Source organism: Nannospalax galili, unplaced genomic scaffold (assembly GCF_000622305.1).
Source record: "Nannospalax galili isolate Female #2095 unplaced genomic scaffold, S.galili_v1.0 scaffold432, whole genome shotgun sequence".
Classification (NCBI taxonomy): domain Eukaryota; kingdom Metazoa; phylum Chordata; class Mammalia; order Rodentia; family Spalacidae; genus Nannospalax; species Nannospalax galili.
Genome location: NW_008331138.1, coordinates 685,335 through 705,708, shown reverse-complemented (window position 1 = coordinate 705,708; position 20,374 = coordinate 685,335). Strand labels below are relative to the sequence as shown.

The 20,374-nt window shown below is 44.7% G+C and overlaps 1 protein-coding gene across 1 annotated transcript in view; it reads right to left on the bottom strand.

Annotated features, from left to right (window-relative positions):
- Arhgap35 (Rho GTPase activating protein 35) overlaps positions 1-20,374 on the bottom strand; it is a 142,508-nt gene that overhangs the window by 68,683 nt on the left and 53,451 nt on the right. The window contains exons 2-3 of the mRNA XM_008821933.3: positions 15,266-19,124; positions 2,029-2,173 (exon numbers count right to left, since the gene is read on the bottom strand). Coding sequence (XP_008820155.1) covers positions 2,029-2,173; positions 15,266-18,946 — 3,826 coding nt within the window. The 5' untranslated portion in view covers positions 18,947-19,124. The remainder of the gene's footprint in view (positions 1-2,028; positions 2,174-15,265; positions 19,125-20,374) is intronic.

The window sequence follows — 20,374 nt, the reverse complement described above, 5'->3', positions numbered from 1 at the left end:
TATATATATATATATATATTATATAACATAAATCTTTTAAAAATAAAATAAAAGCTGGGTGTGTGGTGCATGCCTTTAATCCCTGCACTCAGAGGGCAGAGGCAGGTGGATATCTGCAAGTTTGAGGCCAGCCTGGTATACACAGCAAGTTCCAGGTCGGCAGGGGCTAACATAGCGAGATGTCTCAAAAAACCAAAATAATAAATAGACAGACAGACAGACAGACAGACAGACAGATAGATACTGGGAGGAGAATGGACTAAGGAAGGCTGCAGATTGGCTATGATTGTGTAGAACTCTTACTGATTTAGCTCTGGCTGCTACTTAGAAATTCTTACCAAAAAACCCAAAAAAAGGGGCTGGAGAGATGGCTCAGTAGTAAGAGCACTGACTGCTCTTGCAGAGGACCTGGGTTTGATTCCTAGCACCCACATGGTGGCTACGAACCGTCCTTAATTCCAGTTCCAAAAAATAATAAAATATATTAAAAAAAAAAAACCAATAAAGTTTGTGGAGGACTTCAACTTGAAAGCTATCCTTTCTGATGTGGCATACCCTAATTGCATATTAGCACTGTCATTTCAGCCTCAGAAGCTACTGCTGAAAGATGAGCAAGGCTGATTATACTACACAGAGCTGTCAAAATAAACAGTACCCATATGAGAACAAACAAGAGGGAGGCCGTAATCTCTACCTTTATTTCAAGTCAGTATAATTCTATATTCTTTTATTTATGTTTGTATGTATACATGAGGCATAAGGAGTTACTCAGGACCTTGCACATGCGAGGTAAAAGTTCTCTCACTGAGCTACAGGCCTAGCCCAAGCCTGTATTCATTCTTAAGCTCAACCAGCAATGCTCAGGAATTCGCATTGGCAGGTGCCTACTAAAGACTGCTTGAAAATCATCAGTTTTGAAAGCAGCCAGGAAAAAATGGTATGAAACTAGATGGCAAACAGACTTACAGGAGTGCTTCTCAATAAAATGAATGGTTCACACAAGTAAAACTTTGTCATCTAAAGAACACTGCAGAATGCTCAGCTCTACATGGGACATCTATATCACAGCCCTCCCCTGAGCTCAGAGACAGTCATGGAAGAGGGGTGAAAGACTAGAGGAGATGACTGCAAGTCACACTTTTATGGACACACTGTTTTACAAGGCAGTTGCACATATGAACACACAGCAGTTGTCACGGCATGTACAAGACCTGCTCGAGCTCAAGCTAGACAAAATCCCAGTATGGAGAGGGGAAGGTAGGCACAATGCCCTACCCCTAGCTGAGGAGCAATTGGCAGTTGATAGCTGTTAGGAGAGGGAGAGTAATTTTTCTTTAAGAGTGTGACCCCACACCCAAGAATATACGGGAAGCATAAATTAAACATGGGTTTAAAAAAATACCAGGACAAAAAGTTGGGTGGGGTGGATCTGAGAGGAATTGAGGAAAATGAATATGATCAAAATACATGGTATGAAATTCTCAAAAAGAATTAATAATAATGAAAAAAAGAATTGTAGAAACCTTAAGGCAGATTCCTTTTGTGGTGCCCTACATTATCCAATGTGCAGAAATCTAGCCACATGGCCACAAGACATCCAATTAATTAATTGTTTTCTTACCTCAGAGTAGAGCTCCTAACAGTATATCAGTCTTAGGCACCTAATCAAGGTGCCAGGGGTGGTCATAATCTCAACTATTTGCTCACGTTATGAAATTATGTGCTTCATACAAAGTCCTTTTCCTGGTCCCAAGCAATTTATAGACCTACAAAGGGACACAAACAGCTAGGCATCTCTCAAACAGTGCTGTGCACCAAGACTGGCTACAGACCTGAGGTCAGAACTGCTCTCAAATACCTGTAAGTCTAGTGGATGCCACACACTAGCCTCCTAACTGAGGGAAATGGAGGGGCCTCAAGCCTCAGTTGTCAGGTCACCCAGCTCCTTCTCTGAGCTTCTTACACTGCAGAAGGCCAGCCCTCTCGGAAGCTCTCTTCGAGCAGTGGAAGGTTGTGGGGGATGCTTACCTGTGGCTTCAATGTACTCAATGCATCTTTCAATAAAAATGGGGATTGGCTTCTCTGGAGTCACCACAGTTGTTAGGGGCACCCCAAAATAGTTGCTCTCCCAGGTTGCCTTTGTGATGGATGGCCGGGGTTTGGGCTTTGGTTTCTGTCCAGGGAAGAGAAAAGCAAGCACAAAAACAAAGTAAGTATCACAGGTATCTGGAAGGGTTCCAAAGAGAAACTCACAGTAGACTGGAAACTGCTGGAAAGACTTCAAGCAAGACAAACAGACCTTGGCTCATCTCACTAATTTAGCATTTTCTGACCTCTGAATATAAGACACTGGAAAGTTGTCACATCATCACACCTTGAGTGTGAGAGTGCATTATTAGAACAAAGATGTTTATAAGAACCAGGCCAAGTTTACTTAATAAAATAACATAATGGCTCTCCATATCCTTCATTAGGGACGCACTGAGTAAACAGGAAGTTTCCCAAATATTCTACGTGGATAATAAATGGTATATACTCAGAGATGGTTGACATCTTTAAAAGATCAAACATGGATGGAAAACTAGTAATTTATTCTTTCCAGAAAAGATATATAGCATGTATTCTGTCAAGAGTTGACAGCCCTAAACTAAAATTCCCTTTGATACATTTAGCCTGGGGGGGTGCTAATTCCTGGTGTTTTCCACTTTAAGAAAGGGTAAAGCCAACTAATCAAACAAAACAAGTAACAAGAGCAAGACCCATGCCTGTAATCACAGGCCTGGGAGGCTGAAGCAGGAGGATCAGGAGTTCCAGGACAGCCTGGGATACACAGTGAGATCCTGGCTCAAAACCAAAAACAAACCAAAAACAACAAAACCTCAAAACAATGTAATTATGTCTGTTTTTCCCTCAGAGTCAGCAACAGCAACTGAGAACTCACTATGTACTAAGTAAGTCCCACATGTATGTCCCTTTCTATTTCACAATATTCCATTTTTCTAAGGAAAAGAATTCTCACAGGCCTAAATGACATGAGTAAATGACAGTGCTTGGTCTTAAATCCAAGAACATCTGTCTCCAAAGTTCATACTGTTTAACCCTATAATAGTGAATTATTATGATTCAAAATTAAACTATTTTAAAAAATATTTTAATATTTTTATTTTTTATGAGTATGAGTGTATTGCCTGCATGTATGTGAGTGCACCCATGTCGTGCAATGCCTCGGAGGTCAGAGGAGGGCTTTGGATTTCCCTGGTTGGTAGCCACCATATAGGTGCTGGGAATCGAACTCGGTTCCTCTACAAGAGCAGTCAGTGCTCTTAACTGCTGAGCCATCTCTCCGGCCCTCAAACTATTTTTTATAAAGCACCTTATTTTGAAGTTCACGTGGGGAAAAACTTGTTTTATGCCAATGGAATGTTGACCTTCTGTTAAAGTATCTACTACAAAGATGAGGGGAAGAAAATAGGCTCCAGGTAAATTAGAGCGGGTGTGTCTCTAGCAATCTGGCTTCATTTCCAACTTGTTCAGCCCAATGCAATATGCGGGCGGCAGGACTTACTTAACAGCATGCAAAGACTATAAACCTATTTGGGATCTTTCCATAAAATCCACGAAGGGGCCAACCAACTGTCGGGTCATAGGTCAGCCTTTCCTTTCTGCCCAGCTTCATTCTTTCTACTCTTTATAAGGGAACAAGTCACTTCCTGTTTAGTCTGTGATTCTTTGAGAAGTTCCTGCACAAACAAATGGGGGGCTGGAAAGGAGGGACAAATTAAAAAGTACACTGGGCTGCAAGTTGCTAATATCTCAGAAAACAACCCTAAGGCAAAGAAAGAGAACTGTCAGTCTGCTAAGTAACTGTAGAGGATGTGGGGTCCCAGAAGATCCACATACCCCAAAAGGCTTAGCCCTGCCCACTGGGATGTGCCCACTCTTGAACAAATGTATGCTACAGTCCTTGAGGTAAGCAGGCTCTGTCTGACTTTACAGAAGAGCAAATTGGTGACTTATGATCTATCTTTACAAGAAAGAATTCAACCAATCTAGACTGCATCTATGTGTATAAAGTTGAGCAAATTTAAGCTTTGCTGCCAGGCAATATGTATCTATGGGTGTAATAATAGTGGCATAACTGCTATGGGGTAACCAACTGGTTTCTGATTGGGTATGAGGCCTGCTCTACAGGAAGGAATTCATGTCTGGTACTGTAGACCTGGTCAAAGACCCGTGGCTAGGGTAAAGGTCACAGCAGGGAGGGGTGAGGACCCACTGCTGTTGTTTTGCTAAACAGATATGTTATCAAATTGCCTTCTAAATATTTTATACCCTTACATTAGTACTTCTCTCAACTTTTGGCAGAGAAGTTTCTTTTGGCAGTGGATAGCAATGTATTGCCTCATAACTGCTTAAAATGCTGAGACTAAGTGACAATTGAGAGCTCAGTCCTCAATGGAACATCTAGCATTCCCTGCAAGGGTGAGAAGACACTGGAAGAGGGAACAGAAAGAATGTAAAAGCCAAAGCATGAGGGAGAGGGCTGTGAAATGCTGTCACATAAAATGGCCACTGCATTCATGAACTAAGCAGTTCTGGTTACCTGCCTAAGACCTGCACAAGATTAGCCAATCAACAATCCCAGCAGGGAACTGGGGAGGGGCTCATGAGGCTACACACCTAGCTGAGGAACCATGGGCAACTGATGGGTACTAGGGGGAGGAGGAGTAATTTTTCTTTGTGGGTGTGGCTGATGTAGGTTCCCCAAGTCCATGTAGGCAGCACTACTAGGACTCGGGGCAGGGCATTGTTGAGGCAGTATGGGTGGTATGGGGGATGAGGAGGAATGAATATATAAAAATACAGTCTACATATGTATGAAATTGTCAAAAAATAAAATATATAAAATAAAATAAAGAATTTAAGCTTTGCAGGGTTGGAGATGGAGCTAAATTGACAGAGTACTTGCCTAGCATGCATGTAACTCTGGGTTGATTCTACTACATGAAACTGGGAATGGTAGTGCAAACTTATAATTACAGCGCTTGGGCCAGGTGGAGACAAAAGGATCAGAAGTTCAAGGTCATCCTTGACTAGAAAAAAAAAGAATTTAAGCTTTGCAATCTGATGTGGCTCAGAATCCAGACTGACAAATTCTGTGACTTGGGTCAAGTACTGTACCATCTTTACCTCCATGACAGTACTCTGGTCAAAAGGCTGAGGTCAGGGAGGGCTGGAGAGATGGCTCAGCAGTTAAGAGCACTGGCTGCTTTTCCAGAGGACCTGGGTTTGATTCCCAGGATCCACATGGCAGCTAACAACTGTCCTTAACTCCAGTTCCAGGGAACCAACACCCTCTTCTGAACTCTGTGAGCACTGCATGACATGGGTACACTTACATACATGCTGGCAATACATTCGTACACATAAAATAAAAAAATAATAAAATAAAAAATTTTAAAAAGGTGGTCAGGTGGTTAAATTTAATGTGACATACAGAAGTGCCTCAGTGTCATGAACATGGCAGCCATCTAATAATGTGAACTCCTGTATGTGAAGAAAAACGGGAGGGAAGCCCTTTAGTTGCTCCACTTTGTTGCCACCGGAAAGCAATGAGTCAAGCAATACTCTCCTTGTAAACTTTCCTACCATTTAAAAGGTTAGCTCTGAAATGGGAATTAATAACCAAAGACAATCTGTATTTAAACAACGATCTTCCACCAATTCTGCCAAATTTTCCTGTCAAAATGAATACAAAAGCATTGTTCTTCAGTAAAACTGAGGCTTCTAAATGAACTGTTACTAAGAGGAAAAGTGGGATTGAAAGGCAGGCAGTGATCCTGACTCTCTCAGACAGTCACCAGGATGCCTTCTCCTCCCAGTTCTCACAGGCAGACAAACTGAAACAGCACATTTATCAGAATGATGCAGGTATGTGTTATCAAATTTTTGACAAGAGGGGCTGGAGAGATGGCCCAGTGGTTAAGGGCCCTGGCTATTCTTGAAGAAGGCCCAGTTCAATTCCTAGCACCCATATGGTGGCTAACTCCAGTTCCAGGGGAATACAATGCCCTCTTCTGACCTCTGTGGGCATTGCATGACACAGGTGCACTTACACACATGCAGGCAATACACTCATACACACAAAAAAATAAAGCTGGGCGTGGTGGCGCATGCCTGTAGTCCCAGCACTTGGGAGGCAGAGGCAGGCAGATCTCTGTGAGTTCAAGGCCAGCCTGGTCTACATAGTGAGTTCCAGGACAGCTGGGGCTACAGGGAGACCCTGTCTCAAGATTTAAAAAAAAAAAAAAAAGGTTAAAAACTCATGAACCTAAAAATTTTATAGCCACTTTTGAAAGAGATGTTTCTTTGCTCTGGAAATTGTTATTGAGTATGTTAAAGCTGTAATGAAATGCTTCTAAAAAATAAAAGTAAAATAAGAAACTAAAAAAAATTTTTGGCTAGAAAGGTTTGCCCTTGTCACCTGAGTACTTTCTCTGCACCAGATCCAAGTTCTCGTTTTTTTCTCTCTCCTCTCTTTTGGCGATACCACAGATTGAACAGGCCTCATGCTACCACTAGGCCATGCCCCCCGAACATTCTGCCTCTACTCACTCTGAGCATGCATATTAAGAACTCTGGGTCCTACGTGGTGGTGCACATCTTTGTTCCCAGCACTTAGGAGGCAAAGGCAGGTGGATCTCTGTGAGTTCCAGGTCAGGGCTACTCAGTCAGCCCCTACCCCCCAAAAAAGGATTTAGGAGATGGCTCAATGGGGTAAAGGTGCCTACCACCAACCCTAGAGTCTTGAGTTCCATCTCTGGTAGGAGAGAACCAACTCCTGCAAGTTATCCTCGGAGCTCTACACGCACACCAAGGCACGCCTGTACCCACACACAGATACACACAGAAAATAAATAATGAACATTTAAAAAAGGAAAAAGAGCTCCAGAGCTGAATCCTAGGAAAAGCCAAGTGAAGTGGGTCTGTGTGACTGCAGAACCTGTGCTTATAAGCACTGTGATATATGTGAGCTTCTTGGGCTTGGGGAAGTCCTTGGGCTAGGCAGAATGAGTAAAGGATAACTGAATAAATAAATAAATAAATACTATCTAGAGAACTTCTAAAGGTAATGCAGAGCGGTTCACCCATAACTAATTAGGGAACTATTTAAAATATTTCTTTTGTGTATGTGTGTATACGTGGGGGGGGGGGCGCACACGTCCACAGATACCAGAAGGGAGTCAGATCCCTGAAAGCTGAAGTTACAGGTATTTGTAAGTCACCTGATGTGGGTACTGGGATCTGAACTCTGGTCCTCTGATAGAGCAGTAAGCACTCAACCTCTGAGCCATTTCTCCAGCCCCAGTAATTAAAAAAAATTATTTATTTTTATTTTATGTGTATGAGTGTATTGCCTGCATATATGTGAGTGTACCCGTGTCATGCAATGCTGCAGAGGTTAGAAGAGGACTTCAGATTCCCCTGAACTGGAGTTAAAGATGGTTCGTAGCTGCCATGTGGGTGCTGGGAATTGAACCCAGGTCCTCTGCAAGAGCAGTCAGAGCTCTTAACCACTGAGCCATCTCTTCAGTACCCCTGGTAATTTTTTTTAAAGGACAGGATTTCACACAGTCCAAGCTGACCTCAGGTTCCTGATCCTCTTGCCTCTACCTCCCGAGTGCTGGGGTTACAGGCATGCTCCATTATGCCCAGCTTCTATCAGGCTTTAAACGGCAAAGAGTAACATCCTAACACAGCTGTGTTCAAATAGTACAGGGCCACCTACTGTATAAGGAACAGGCTTATTCTGTATGGTGGCGCTGGGGAAATGAGAGAAGGATGCAAAGATAAATTAGGCAGCTTTTCTTATCTCTTTCACCTCAGGGTCCAAGATCTAGCTCAACCCTTCAATTTATGAATGTAGCAATGGAGATTCAAGCATTTAAGATAGCATCAATCCTTTTGCTGAATGGCATGGATTCCACCCATACCTCCCAATGCACGCTCTCTTTATGTAAACTCTGGATTACAGAATGTCAAAATATATCCTTCAGATTACTGAAAGCTCTCTAGGATGTCACAAAATTAAAAAAGGAATTCTTGCACAACCAATCTAAACCTTTTTAGTAAGGAAGTCAGTTTGTAGTACCTCATGTCAAAAGCTGGGCTGGCTGCTGATATAACCAACACTCTCCGCATCTAAAGGGTTACTGGGTACATTTCAGCTGGAAATATCATTCTCCCAAGTGGCTTTGCCAGATGTCTCCTGTCCCCAGTTGGATGCATGTCTCTCTTCAGGGAATCTAAAGGAGCACTTTCAGCAGCAGGTGCTCTCAACATCCATCTTCTTTTGAGGTACTCACTTAACAGACTGAACTGGAAAAAGCCAGAGGAAGCCAAGCCCTAGAATGACCTACACATCTGTGCCTCAAGATCTGTGCCTCAAGTGGAAAGTCCAACTGGGTCAAAACAAAACAAAACCCCAAACCCACAAACAAATGAAACAACAACAACAACAACAACAAAAAAAAAAAACCAGGGCTGGAGAGATGGCATGTACTGCTCTCCCTGAGGACCTGAATTCAATGATCAGCAACTATGTCAGGCAGCTCACTAATTCTTGCAGACATAGTCCATTACTAAAGTAGAAACACTCAAACAGTGTTCTTTAAGCTGGCACTCTTCAGCTTAGAGCACCTTTATTTAGGGTGGATGAGGAAGAGCACAAACTTTGGTCTTCCTTCCATCCACTCATCCTGTATGACAGAAAAGGGAAGGCAGGACTGTCATCCCACCTGAGTGAATGGGAAGCTCAGCTGGCTGCGCTGAAGGCATGGATCTGGCAAGTCTGGTCGCCCCATCCCATCACCTCCCTACTCACTCTTGGGACTGCATTCATGGCCAGTGCAGCTGAGGACAAAGTACACAGGCACAGATATACAAATGGCCTGCCAGGAATCCCATGCACACTGACTCCGGCCTTCCCAGAGCTGTGGACCTATCTTCTACTTGCCTAGCCCTTGGAAGGAGGGGTGATTCCTGACTAGAGCCAACTCACCTGGGCCCAGCAGAGGTACTTTGGTATCATCAGGTGGTCAAGGAAAACAAGTTAGCTCAGGGACACACCAGAGCAGTTCTCTGTCCTTTGAACACTAGATTTGGGCTACCTATTTTTATTTATGTCTCTACTTGATTATTATTATTTTTTGGTCTTTTTGAGACAGGGTCTCCCTGTAGCCCCAGCTGGCCTGGAACTCTGTATGTAGACCAGGCTGGCCTTGAACTCACAGAGATCTGCCTGCCTCTGCCTCCCAAGTGTTTGGATTAAAGGCGTAGGCCGTTATTCATTTTCAAGGAACAGGTTGCTATAAGCTAAAAGATGATCTATTTTTATCACCCAAAACACACTACAGAAAGTTCTTTAGGCTTAAACTAAGAAGTTAACATGATGGTACACATAATTCTAGCACTCAGGAGCCTCAGGCAGGAAGACTGTGAGTTTGAGGTCAGCCTGGGCTACACATACATAGTGAGACCGCCTCAAAAAATACAATAAAATGAACTGAAAAATCCACTGAGCCAAGTTCAAAACAATTTCTCAAAGTTCCAGTAGCTGGTTAGTCTCTCCATGCCCCCTTTGGCCCCTATTTAACTAGACTCTGAAGGTAGAAACATACAGCATCATGCTGTTCTTGGGGTGACAACAGAGAGAAATGGACTTTGTTTAAATAAACACAGTTCTTGGTTTTAATAAACAAACTGAATGGGCTAATAAACTGATTGGTCTAAATATGTGCACATGAATAGTGAATATTTACAACTTTCTTGCAGACTATAGTCTAAAACGCTCCTGGGAGTGGCACTGGGCTCAAGAGAACCCAGCTCCTCCACTATATAGTAGTGTGAAACTGGGCAAGATGTCTGCCTGTTTGCTCTTGCAACAGGGCTCATGTACTCAGACTGGTCTTGAACTCACTCTATAGATAAGGCTGGCCTTGAACTCATGACCCTCCTACATCTACCTCCCAAGTGCCTGGATTACGGGTATGTGCCACCATCCCCTGCCAGGAAGTTGTTTAATCTCTCTGAGCCTTAGTCCCCTCATCTTGAAAATATGAATGAGCTGCTCTCTGATCCAGCCAGGAATGAGGAAGCAAGCAAGCCTCCACTCCTACCGAGAGCCTTGCACCGCCATGCCTTCCCTGCCATGAGATAGGCCACATGCTCAAAATGTGAGCCCAAATAGATTCTTCCTCCCATAAAATAAAATAAGGATTAAAAAAAATAAAAATCACCCATGTGAAGAAACGATGTTAAAGTGCCCAGGGGTGGCCCAGCGCATGGAAAATGTTCATACATTTTCGTTATTGGGCATGGCTCTTCCTGCGTCTCCGGGGCAGCCACACTTCAAGGCTTCCTATATGGACAGATTCTGGGATTTTTGTCTCAGAGTTTCATGCTGTAACCTGGAAAGCTCTCCCATGAATTCTTCCACCTTCAATTGCCTGCCAGCCTGGTAGTTTGCACCAGTCAGCTTTAAATGATCAATTCCTTGGGGAGCTTTGCTAACTGTTGAGGGTAAACTTTGGTCCACAATGCCTCAGTACTCCCTTCCCCTCAGGTAATGTTCAAAATTCATAAATTCAAGTTCAGAACCTATCACCAGAACAGATGAACCTAACTACCACATATAGGGCACCTAGTACAACACCAGGCATGAGATGAGTACCTGCTTAAGCAAAGGAGCTTGCTCACTGTAGCCAATGTATTTCCTTTCGAAGACAACTTTTTTTCAGAAGTCAGAAAACCAAAGGTCAAATCAATTGCATTTAAAAAAAACAAAAACCCAAAAAACCAAAACCCCCCCGACAGTCTCATGTAGTCCAGGCCTCAACTCACAATGGTAGCCCAGGACAACCTTCAGCTCCTGGAACCTGCTTTCACCTCCCAAGTGCTGGGGTCACAGCAAATCAGGTACCTGGTCTTACAGCTCACTGAATAGGACTATCCTTCTTGGAAGCACAGAGTCTTTCTTGAGCAAATTACAAAGAGCTCATATCACATTTAGCTTGTCTGTCAAAACCTATATCCCTCCTAGGGGTGTGGGCAGCCCAATCCCCCAGCTGGTTTTTATTCACACCAGAAACTTTAACTCCATTCTAGGCCTCACAAAATGAGAGCTGTGTCCACACAAAGCCACAACAACAAGCCAATTCACTGAATCCAATGAAATAAGCCAATTCACTGGGGGGACACAAACTGTCAAACTGGTTACTTGGTGCCTTATAGGCCAAACAATGTGTGATTGAATCAGCTTACTTTTCAATAGGTTGTCTTGTCATGTGGCAGCTACAGTGAGTGAAAGATTTTCTTTATCATTCTGGTTTGTCTTTTTTCAAACACAAGAATAAGAACATATCTGATATAAGAGTAAATAGCCAATAATGCCTAGTCTTTAAATAGTGGTCAAATACACCAACTTCAGCAAACTGAATGCACCCCAAAGGCACAATTGTGGAGCAAGGCTCTGCAGCCTGCTTTTTGGCTTTAAAGTAAGAGCCGTAGGTCCAGATCTAGTCTGCAAATGCCGGGCCCTGGGAGACAGACCATGCGCAGTAGCAGCAGTGCTTTAGACAAAGCTCTATTCACAGCCACCCAAGTGCAATCTCGGAGTTTTAATTTCATTCAGTGAGTGCGGAAGGCTCCTCTAGTGAGGGTGGGCTGCTGAATGGTTCCGTTGGGAAAAGGACCCAGAAGGAGCATCAGCTTTACAGTCTGCACTTTGATTAAAAGAGATGAAAGCATCCATATCTGACTTCAGTTTTACAGTTAAGATACGAATCTAGCAAATTAGCAATGATGTTGGGCAGTTTTCTTTCTCCCCATCACATTGGTATCCAGAGCAGAGTTTCTCTTCATTAAGGCAGTTGCCAGGGTGAGCACAGAGTAAGCAGTTGAACCATATAAGGTTAATCCTTACACTAAAGAGGAAGTAATATGGTCAGTCTCCTCCTCCCTGGGTACAGTGCCCCATTCCACCTGTAGGTCTAACCTCACTTTATGCCATGCTTCAGTCTCCTCCCTCTTCCAGGACTAGTTTCATGGTGACAAATGCCAAGACTTGTGGCTTACACTTCCCAGTCCTCACAGTCCTCTGAGGAATATGCTACCTTCTACAGAAGGGGCTAGGAGAGGTGCCTCATGTACCCAGAGTACAAATGAGGAAGTAGAGAGTTGGGATCTGATCCTGGCCAGAAGGGGGCCATTTCCCCAGCAGTCTGGTCTGCAAGAGCTGTTTTCCATGACCAACTGAAATCAAAGTGCCTGGCTTTCACCCTCGGTTCAAATAAACGTTGTACTGCTTTGTCATGCCAATAAAAATCAAAGGCTAAATCCCCCCAGCATGGAGGGTGGCTTGCACTCTCTGCCCTGGTGCTATCTTGCTCTTCCAGTAAAACAAGTGTCAGTCTGCATTCTCAACAGCAGCAGTCCTAACAGGAGGCTTGCTTGGTGGCAAAGCGCTTTCCTCCTTTCCTCAGGGATGACAAAGCAGCCATGTTCATTTCAAAGCACAATTCTCCGAGGCAGGAAAACACAATGCCAGCTTCTACTCACTCTTTCCAAAGGATACCTCTAAGCCGACTGCTGGCACGTGATGGCTCTTGGGCCAGAGGAACCATTTCTGTCTGACTTGGAGAGGTGTGGCCCCCATAACTCAAGACAGGCAGGAAGCCAGTACTTCTTGCCTGCTGTTGTAAGCCACCTGACATGGGTGCTGGGAACTGAACTTCAGTCCTCTGTAAAAGCAGCACCTGATTTTACGGCTGAGTCATCTTTCTAGCTCAGTCCACAATCTGAGCTCTAGAAAGCATGGTTTGTTTGGGAAAAAAAAGTCCAGAAAATTATCTGATTTTTTGTTTATTATATATATATATATATATATATATTTATTTATTTAGGTTTTTTTGTTGTTTGTTTTTTTGAGACAGGGTCTCACAGCGCAGCCCTGGTTGACCTGGAACTCACTATGTAGACCAGGCTTGCCTCAATTTCACAGCTTGTCTCTGACTCAAGAACTGGGATTAAAGGTGTGGGTTACCACACCAGGCCCTTATTTAGTTTTTTTGAGACAGGGTCTCATGTGGCCCAAGCTGGCCTTGAATTTGCTCAGAGCCTTTTGCCTCCACCTCTTGAATGCTGAGATTATAGACATGTACTACCACACCTGGTTTTATGTGACTCTGAGGCTCAAACCTAGGGCTTTGTGTAGGTCTGACAAAGCACTCTACCAAGGGAGCTATATTGAAAATATTGCCAGAAGTCAGAAAAAAAAAAAAAGACTTCTATTTAGTGTGCTATTATGTCACCTTCCTAATTCCCAGGTGTGCTAAACACCCCACAAATTAGAAGATTGTCAGCATTCAGATAAGCTGTTCCAGCAACAGTTTTACTGGGAGTGGAGGAGGAAGAAAGCCAAAATGTTCAAAATGTTTGGATTCAGTATCATTAAACAGTGGCTCTTGGGGGAAAACACTGGAGGCTGTTTACTGGCTTCCTAAGGACTAGTGTCAGTGGGTCTTCTCACCAAATTTTGAAGATCAAAACACATTAGGCAAACAGGGACCCTAAGTAGAAAAACAAGCTATGAGAAAACCAATGAGAAGAATGTTCTAATAGTAACCATTAGTGGGGGTCAGAGGCAGGGGGCAGAACACATACAATATTGTCCTGTCCTTTCTGACACTGCATAGGTAAGAAAACTATAGGAAGCCCTGGCCAAGGGTGACTGAGGAGCACTCCCCAGTCTGGTGTCACACTCCTCCATCTGCCAGGGCTCTGGACTGTCACAATGGCCTCCAAGCTCTATGCCAGCTCTCAGGACAGCCTGGATTTCAGATGCTTTCGATGATGTGTCTTCTAAGGGTGTCAGTTTCTGGCAACTTTCCTTTCCAAAGGTCCCTGTGATGCCTCACACAGCGGCTGCTCACTGCAGCAAGCACCATCCTGTGTGTCATAGTGCTGGCCAGGGGCTGTCATATTCCTGTTGAGGTGCCTCACCAAGATGCCATTCAGTGGAGAGTATTCCTCCTACTGTAAATGGCGGGGAGGAGTTGGGCAATATTTTCTCTGTCTCAAATCCCAAGTCCAAGGGGAAAGGGCATTGCTTCCAGCTCTCTGCCTTGCAAGCATCAAGCTAATGGTTCTCAGAAAGGAAGACACTTCATCTGCTGCTGCGTTTGGATTGAGGCCGGACATTTATAATGCTACTGCTAACTTTTTCTCCCTGCCTCCTGTCCATCCCTGCTTGCCTTATGGCCCCTAAAACAATTCAGAGGAAGCAGTGACCAGATGAAGTAAGGGACAGTCTCCCATTTTACAAATAAGGGACAGGTTTAACTCTGCGGAAAGATTCTTTTCCATTTTAGCACTTGATTTGTGTGTGCAAAGAACTGTCTGCTTCCCCACTAATGTAAAATGAAGCGCCCTTTGCAATCAGCATGGGGAAGGAGAAGCATCTGAGAGATGTATGCACGGTGTCAGTGCAGAAGGGCCCTCAGGTGCACATCTGCATTTATTTAAGTGAAGAAGGAGCACACATATATTGTCACTGACTTGGTCACTTGTCGGGACACTGATGAGTTTCCCACTAGCTGCTCATTTGGGTAATTACTGTTATAAACAAAGGCAACCCAGGCTGTGTATCCAAGATGCTAACTACATGAGACCTGCTAATGGTGGTTTACCTGACACACAGATGATTAACACTGAGCCAAAAACCAAATGCACTCTCATGCTTTTACTCTTTCTTTTTTCTTGTTTTTGTTTGTTTTTCTGAGACAGTGTCTCCCTGTAGCCTCAGCTGGCCTGGAACTCGCTGTGTATGTAGAACAGATCAGACTGGCCTTGACTGCAGAGAGATCTGCCTACCTCTGCCTCCCGGCTACTGGATTAAAGGCATATGCCACAATGCCCAGCTTATACACAGCTTTTTTTTTTTTTTTTTTTTCCAGTCTTTTTGAGACAGGGTCTCCCTGTAGCCCCAGCTGATCTGGAACTCGCTATGTAGACCAGGCTGGCCTCAAACTCACAGAGATCCACCTGCCTCTGCCTCCCAAGTGCTGGGATTAAAGGTGTGCGCCACCATGCCCGGCTTACACAGCTTTTTTTAATCAAGCTGTTCTTGAAAAGTCATCATCAATCAATTCTCCCCCAAGAAGTTGTGCAGAGCACTCTTCTGAGTCATCCTAAATCGGTGTCTTACCTTAGTGTTCCTCCTTAGACTGCGAAGAATATTTCTCCTCCTAGGGTCCTCATCTGTTTCGTATGGAATGACAGCATTGTCCCCTTTGTAGCCCTGGGATGCCTGATCCTCTTCTTTCTTTCGGATGGGCCCCAGTTCATCATCACTCCCCACGCTGAAGCTGGTGCGGTAACTAGCAAACCGCCCGAGCCGGGTGCATCTTGTCCTATACAGCACAGGCTTACTCACCATGGACACCTTGCGGCCTCGCTCTAGAGAACTCGTGTCCATTTCACTGTCTGAGCCATTGCCACTGCCATTGGACTGGGCTTTGTTGATGTTGCGAATGGTGATGATCTTGCCCTGGGTGCTGTCGTGGGGCACCGAGTATATGTTTTCTTCTTCATTCCTCGGCTTGACCACGGCATCCATGGGTTCCGCGTAGTCAGAAGGATCAAACCCATCCTGAGGCAGCCAGGGGCTAGAGGACACAGACTTTCTCTGTCCATCCCGGTGGCCTTGGTCTAGGTAAGACAGATCTTTTGTGATGTCAAAATGGACAGGAGGCTTTGGTTTGACTGGCGGAGGTACTTTGTTGTTCAGTTTACTCTCAAAATTGCTCATTATGAAAGACAGCCCGTCATTTCCCTCCAGTTCCATAGAGAACTTGGAATGGTCTTTGGACAGAGAGGGCAGAGTAGCATCTTCCCGGAACAGGCTATATGATGGTGGCTCGATGTCTTCTTCTGAGTCCTGCAGGTTTGAGTTGCAAAGTGGTGACCCGGCTCGCGGGGAGTTGAACACCTCCTCGGTGGTGCTGCAGGCCTCAGCAACGTTGTCATACATGTGCGTGGCCTCGATTATGTTCTTTTTCTCCACCACGTCTTTAAAAAATGGGTGAAAGATCTCAAGTTTATGCTGGGGCTGGCTACAAGGGATGCTTGTGAACCTCCCATCAATTTCTTGTGCAATCTCCTCCCCCTCTGTAAGCTGCTCTCGACTTAGGTCATTGTCCAGGACATCTATAGCGCCATCAGTGAGTGCGACAAGCTGGATGGGGATAATATCCTGCACTTCACAAAGAAAGGCACGTAACATCGCCAAGGAAGCTTTACGTTTGGCTGAATAAAAAACAATGTACCCATGAACCAACCTGCTCTTTCGGATGCTGAACGAGGAATGGTATGAAAGCACAGACAGCTCAATGCGTTTCTTATGTAGTCCAATTGGGAGTTCAAGTAAAACAGAATTGCTGCTTCCACAGTGGGAAGACTTACAGGTTTGGGACTGCAGGACAGGAGAGAGGATGTCATCTGCACTAAAGGGGTCGCCACACATCAGACACATGACAATTCGCAGGTCCACATCAGCCAAATCTTTGATGCTAGCAGTAGAACTGACCAGGTTTAAGTTACGCTTAGAGTCCAGGAGTCCCTTCAGAACTTGACTGATCTGCTTCTCATTAATGTTGCGTCCATAACCAATGCCAGCAGAAGCAGGGTCGAGGAAGACACACTGTAGTTTGCTAGCAATCTGCTGACCTTGTTGTATTAAGCTGTGCAGGGTCTCTCCACTTGTGTCTCCTCTCTTGTTAACTAAGATTAAGGTCAAGGGGAGGTGGACTAAGTGATTATCCCGCCTGCCCAGTGTGGACTCTCTGCTTTTCTCTATACTCTCCACCACATAGGACAGTGACTCCTTTGAATTGTAAAGGCAGAGGCAACCATGGGGCTGAAAGGTTGGTGTCTGGAAAGAGTTCACAGGAAGTCTAACATTCCCCTCTATTGGCCTCAGAGAAAGCTCATACATTTTGCCATCTATCACATACTTGTCATCATTTGTACAAAGGGCTCGAATTTCATTGGCCAACTCTCGTGCAAGACCATCCTTTCCCAAGATAACCAAATTGATCCTATCAATATTGGGATCAGAGAGAGAGTTCTTCTGATTCCGATCAGATGGCCGGATCAAGCGTGAGCTGATCAGGTGCTCGATCTTGGCGTCCACACAGACTGGGCAGCTAGGGCATGTCTCCTTCGTGGGGTGGTACACAAAATGAATGTGCTTTAGGATGAGGGCATCACGCTCTGCTTGGAGCTTTTGTAATGCTTTAAATCGCTGTTCTTCCCCCAGAACATCCTGGATGACACCCATCTTCTCTTTGCTGGGCTTGGCATCCAGCTCCAGCTCATAAAACAATTCTGAGTACTCCAAAAGCAACTCCTGAAACTCCTCCTTTGCTCGGTCTATGATCTGCTTTTGGTGCTTGCCATAGATATCCATATATACAGATTCTTCCAGCCACTGGTAGAAATCCTCATTCATAATAAAACTACGAGCCTCTTCCCAAGGCTTCCCAGGAGTTATGAAAGGAGAGGTCTCCAGATTTTCTTTGAATGCCCTTCGCATCTCAGCTCTCTTCCTCTCGTTCCTCAGCTTCTCTAAGTGGGTGTCGTACAGTTGCTCAGCAGGAACAGTATCCATCAGGTCAAAGGGAATCCGCTCATTTTCCATGTTGTCGATGTGGCTGGTGGCATCCCATGGTGTCTCCTCAAGCACGACAAACCACTTCAAGAACTCTGGCTTGGTCTCTAAGAGTTTTTTGGCTTTTATGCAGCTGAGGTGGTCAATCTCATCTAGATTTGGTATGAGGGCTTCAAAAGCCAACGGCAGGGCGGCCAGGTACAGCTTTCTCCGGCGCTCAATATGCTCGTGCTTGAGGCGGTAGATGTGTTGCAGGAAGAGTTTCTTGGCCTTCTGAGTCCCTTCCAGGTAGACATAGTCCTGGTACTCTGGAGAGGCCTGCATCTTTCGGCTGACACTAAGCCAGTTCTCATTATGGTTCTTGACAATGCGGCTCACCAGCCACTCATACTTGTCCTTTGCCGTCGCTATCTGCTGACTCTGTTGCTTGAGAGCCTCAAAATAAGGAATGATTTTTGTCTTTCCCCGACTCTTATCAATGAGCTGCACTAAGGTGCTGAAAGCCAAGTCCACGTTCACATTGGATCTCGCTGAGGTCTCTACAACCTGGAGGTTCTTTTTGCTTAAGGCAAAAGTATGTGCATCTCTAATGTACCGCTCAACACCCTCATCACACTTAGTCAGGACCACCACTATGGGCTTTTTTGTTTTCGCAAGCTGATTGTAGAGGTTGGAGATGAACTTGAGCTGATCATCGAAATTCCTATTCATGCCCCTGCTAACATCGATTCCCAGAAGGAAACCGTCAACCAGCAGCTTTCCATCTGGCATTTGTTTCTGCTCAAAGTCCTGTTCCAGCCCCAGCTGGTCAGTGCAAAAATACATGAGTTTTTCAGCTGATGCGAGCTTGGTGGCCGCAGCTCTTTTGATGTAGGGCTGCAGTGCCGTGCTTCGATGAGGTTGAAAAGTCTGATCATCAATAAACTCAGTCTGCTCCACAATGTGCATCTTACATTCCACACAGTCCTCCAGGGAGCGGCTAACTTCTCCCCAGTAGAGAAAGTGGTCATTGTTGACCACTCGCCCACCGAAGTCACTGGTGCTGAGGACAGAGGTGTGGTCGAGGTGAAACTCATCAGCACTCGGGCGCACGAAGCGGTTACACAGACAAGACTTCCCAATGCCACACTGGCCTTTCTCCTTCTCAGTCCCGGACAATCCCACCACACTGATGTTGTAGGTGGGAATGCGGACATCTTGCTTTCTTGCCATCATCATCGTCGAAACATCCTGCTACAATCAGCCACTTTCAAGATCAGATTAGTGTTGCAGTGGAGTGGAGGCTTCTCAACATTACCAGTGGAGTCTGGCTGCAAAAGTGTCAGGTCCCATAGTGTTGTACACCAGTATGATGTCAGCTCTTAACTTCTCATCGCCAAATCGTCAACATTTCTGCCTTGATGGGGAGGAGAAAAAAAATCCCATTAGCATCACAATTCTATTTTATTTTGTCTTTTTGTAGCCCCACCTGGCCTGGAACTCACTGAGATCTGTCTGCCTCTGCCTCCTGAGTGCTGGGCCTTTGAGTGCTGGGTCTAAAGGTGTGCACCACCATGTCCAGCCACAATTCTATTTTAACCACTGAACTACAACACAAGTTTTTTCTGTCTTTTCTTTACTTAACAAATGTTCTGTAAACCTAATGTGCCAGGCCTTATGCTAGGTAAAGATGTGACTAAGGCTGACTTCTGTGTTGAGATGGCTCAGAGGATTCGATTCCTGGATCCCACGGAGAAAGGCAAGAACAACTCCCAAAAGCTTCCTCTGACTTACACACTGTGGCATGTACTGTCTATACTTATACATCATATACATAATGACAACAACAAAAGGCTAACATCAACGTGCTTTTTAACAGGGGTAATCCAGACGAATACAGAAGATAAAAACAAGAAGTGGGCAAAATGTTAAGGTGACCAGTGAGGGCTGGAGAGTGGCAGTGGGGCAGAGGGGGCATGGTACTCCAAGGCTAGGACAGGGTGGATATAAGAGTAGTCAGAAATGTCTTGTGCAAGAAAAGTAATGGGGCACCTCAGAAGGACATTGGTGTTATCACGAAGGGATTCCCATGAACCAAGTCTACGACAATCTGAGAATTAATGCAATTAAGAAATAAATTACACCCCACTGCAAAAAGTAGGAACTTGAGTCTATACAACTGGATCAGATAAGACTCATGACTGAATGTTAAACCTTGGGGAAATCTTGAGGAGGAGGATACTGAGGAAGAAGTCAGGGTCTCCTGGTTGACTACTCATTAGTTACAAGGAGAAAAGCCCTTAGTAGTAATTATAGTAGAGAAAGTAGGCAACACCTTGATTGGGAAATCAACATTTATTATCAACAGGGTGTGGGAGCACTTGGGGTGGGGGTGGGGGACACAAAGCTTTAAGATTCACATTTCTATCAAAACAGAGCTGTAGCAGCATACAGACACTGACCAACGAAGAAATTGAAAACTCAGAGCCAAGCTACCACACATATGGCTAAATGACTTTTGACAAGGATACTGAGACCATTCAATGAGGGAAAGGACAGGTTTTTCAACAAACATGCTGTGGCAATCACATCTTCACATACAAAAAATAATGTAGATCTTTACACCACATTCAGATCTTTACACCATAATAAGCCTAGAACTTGGGA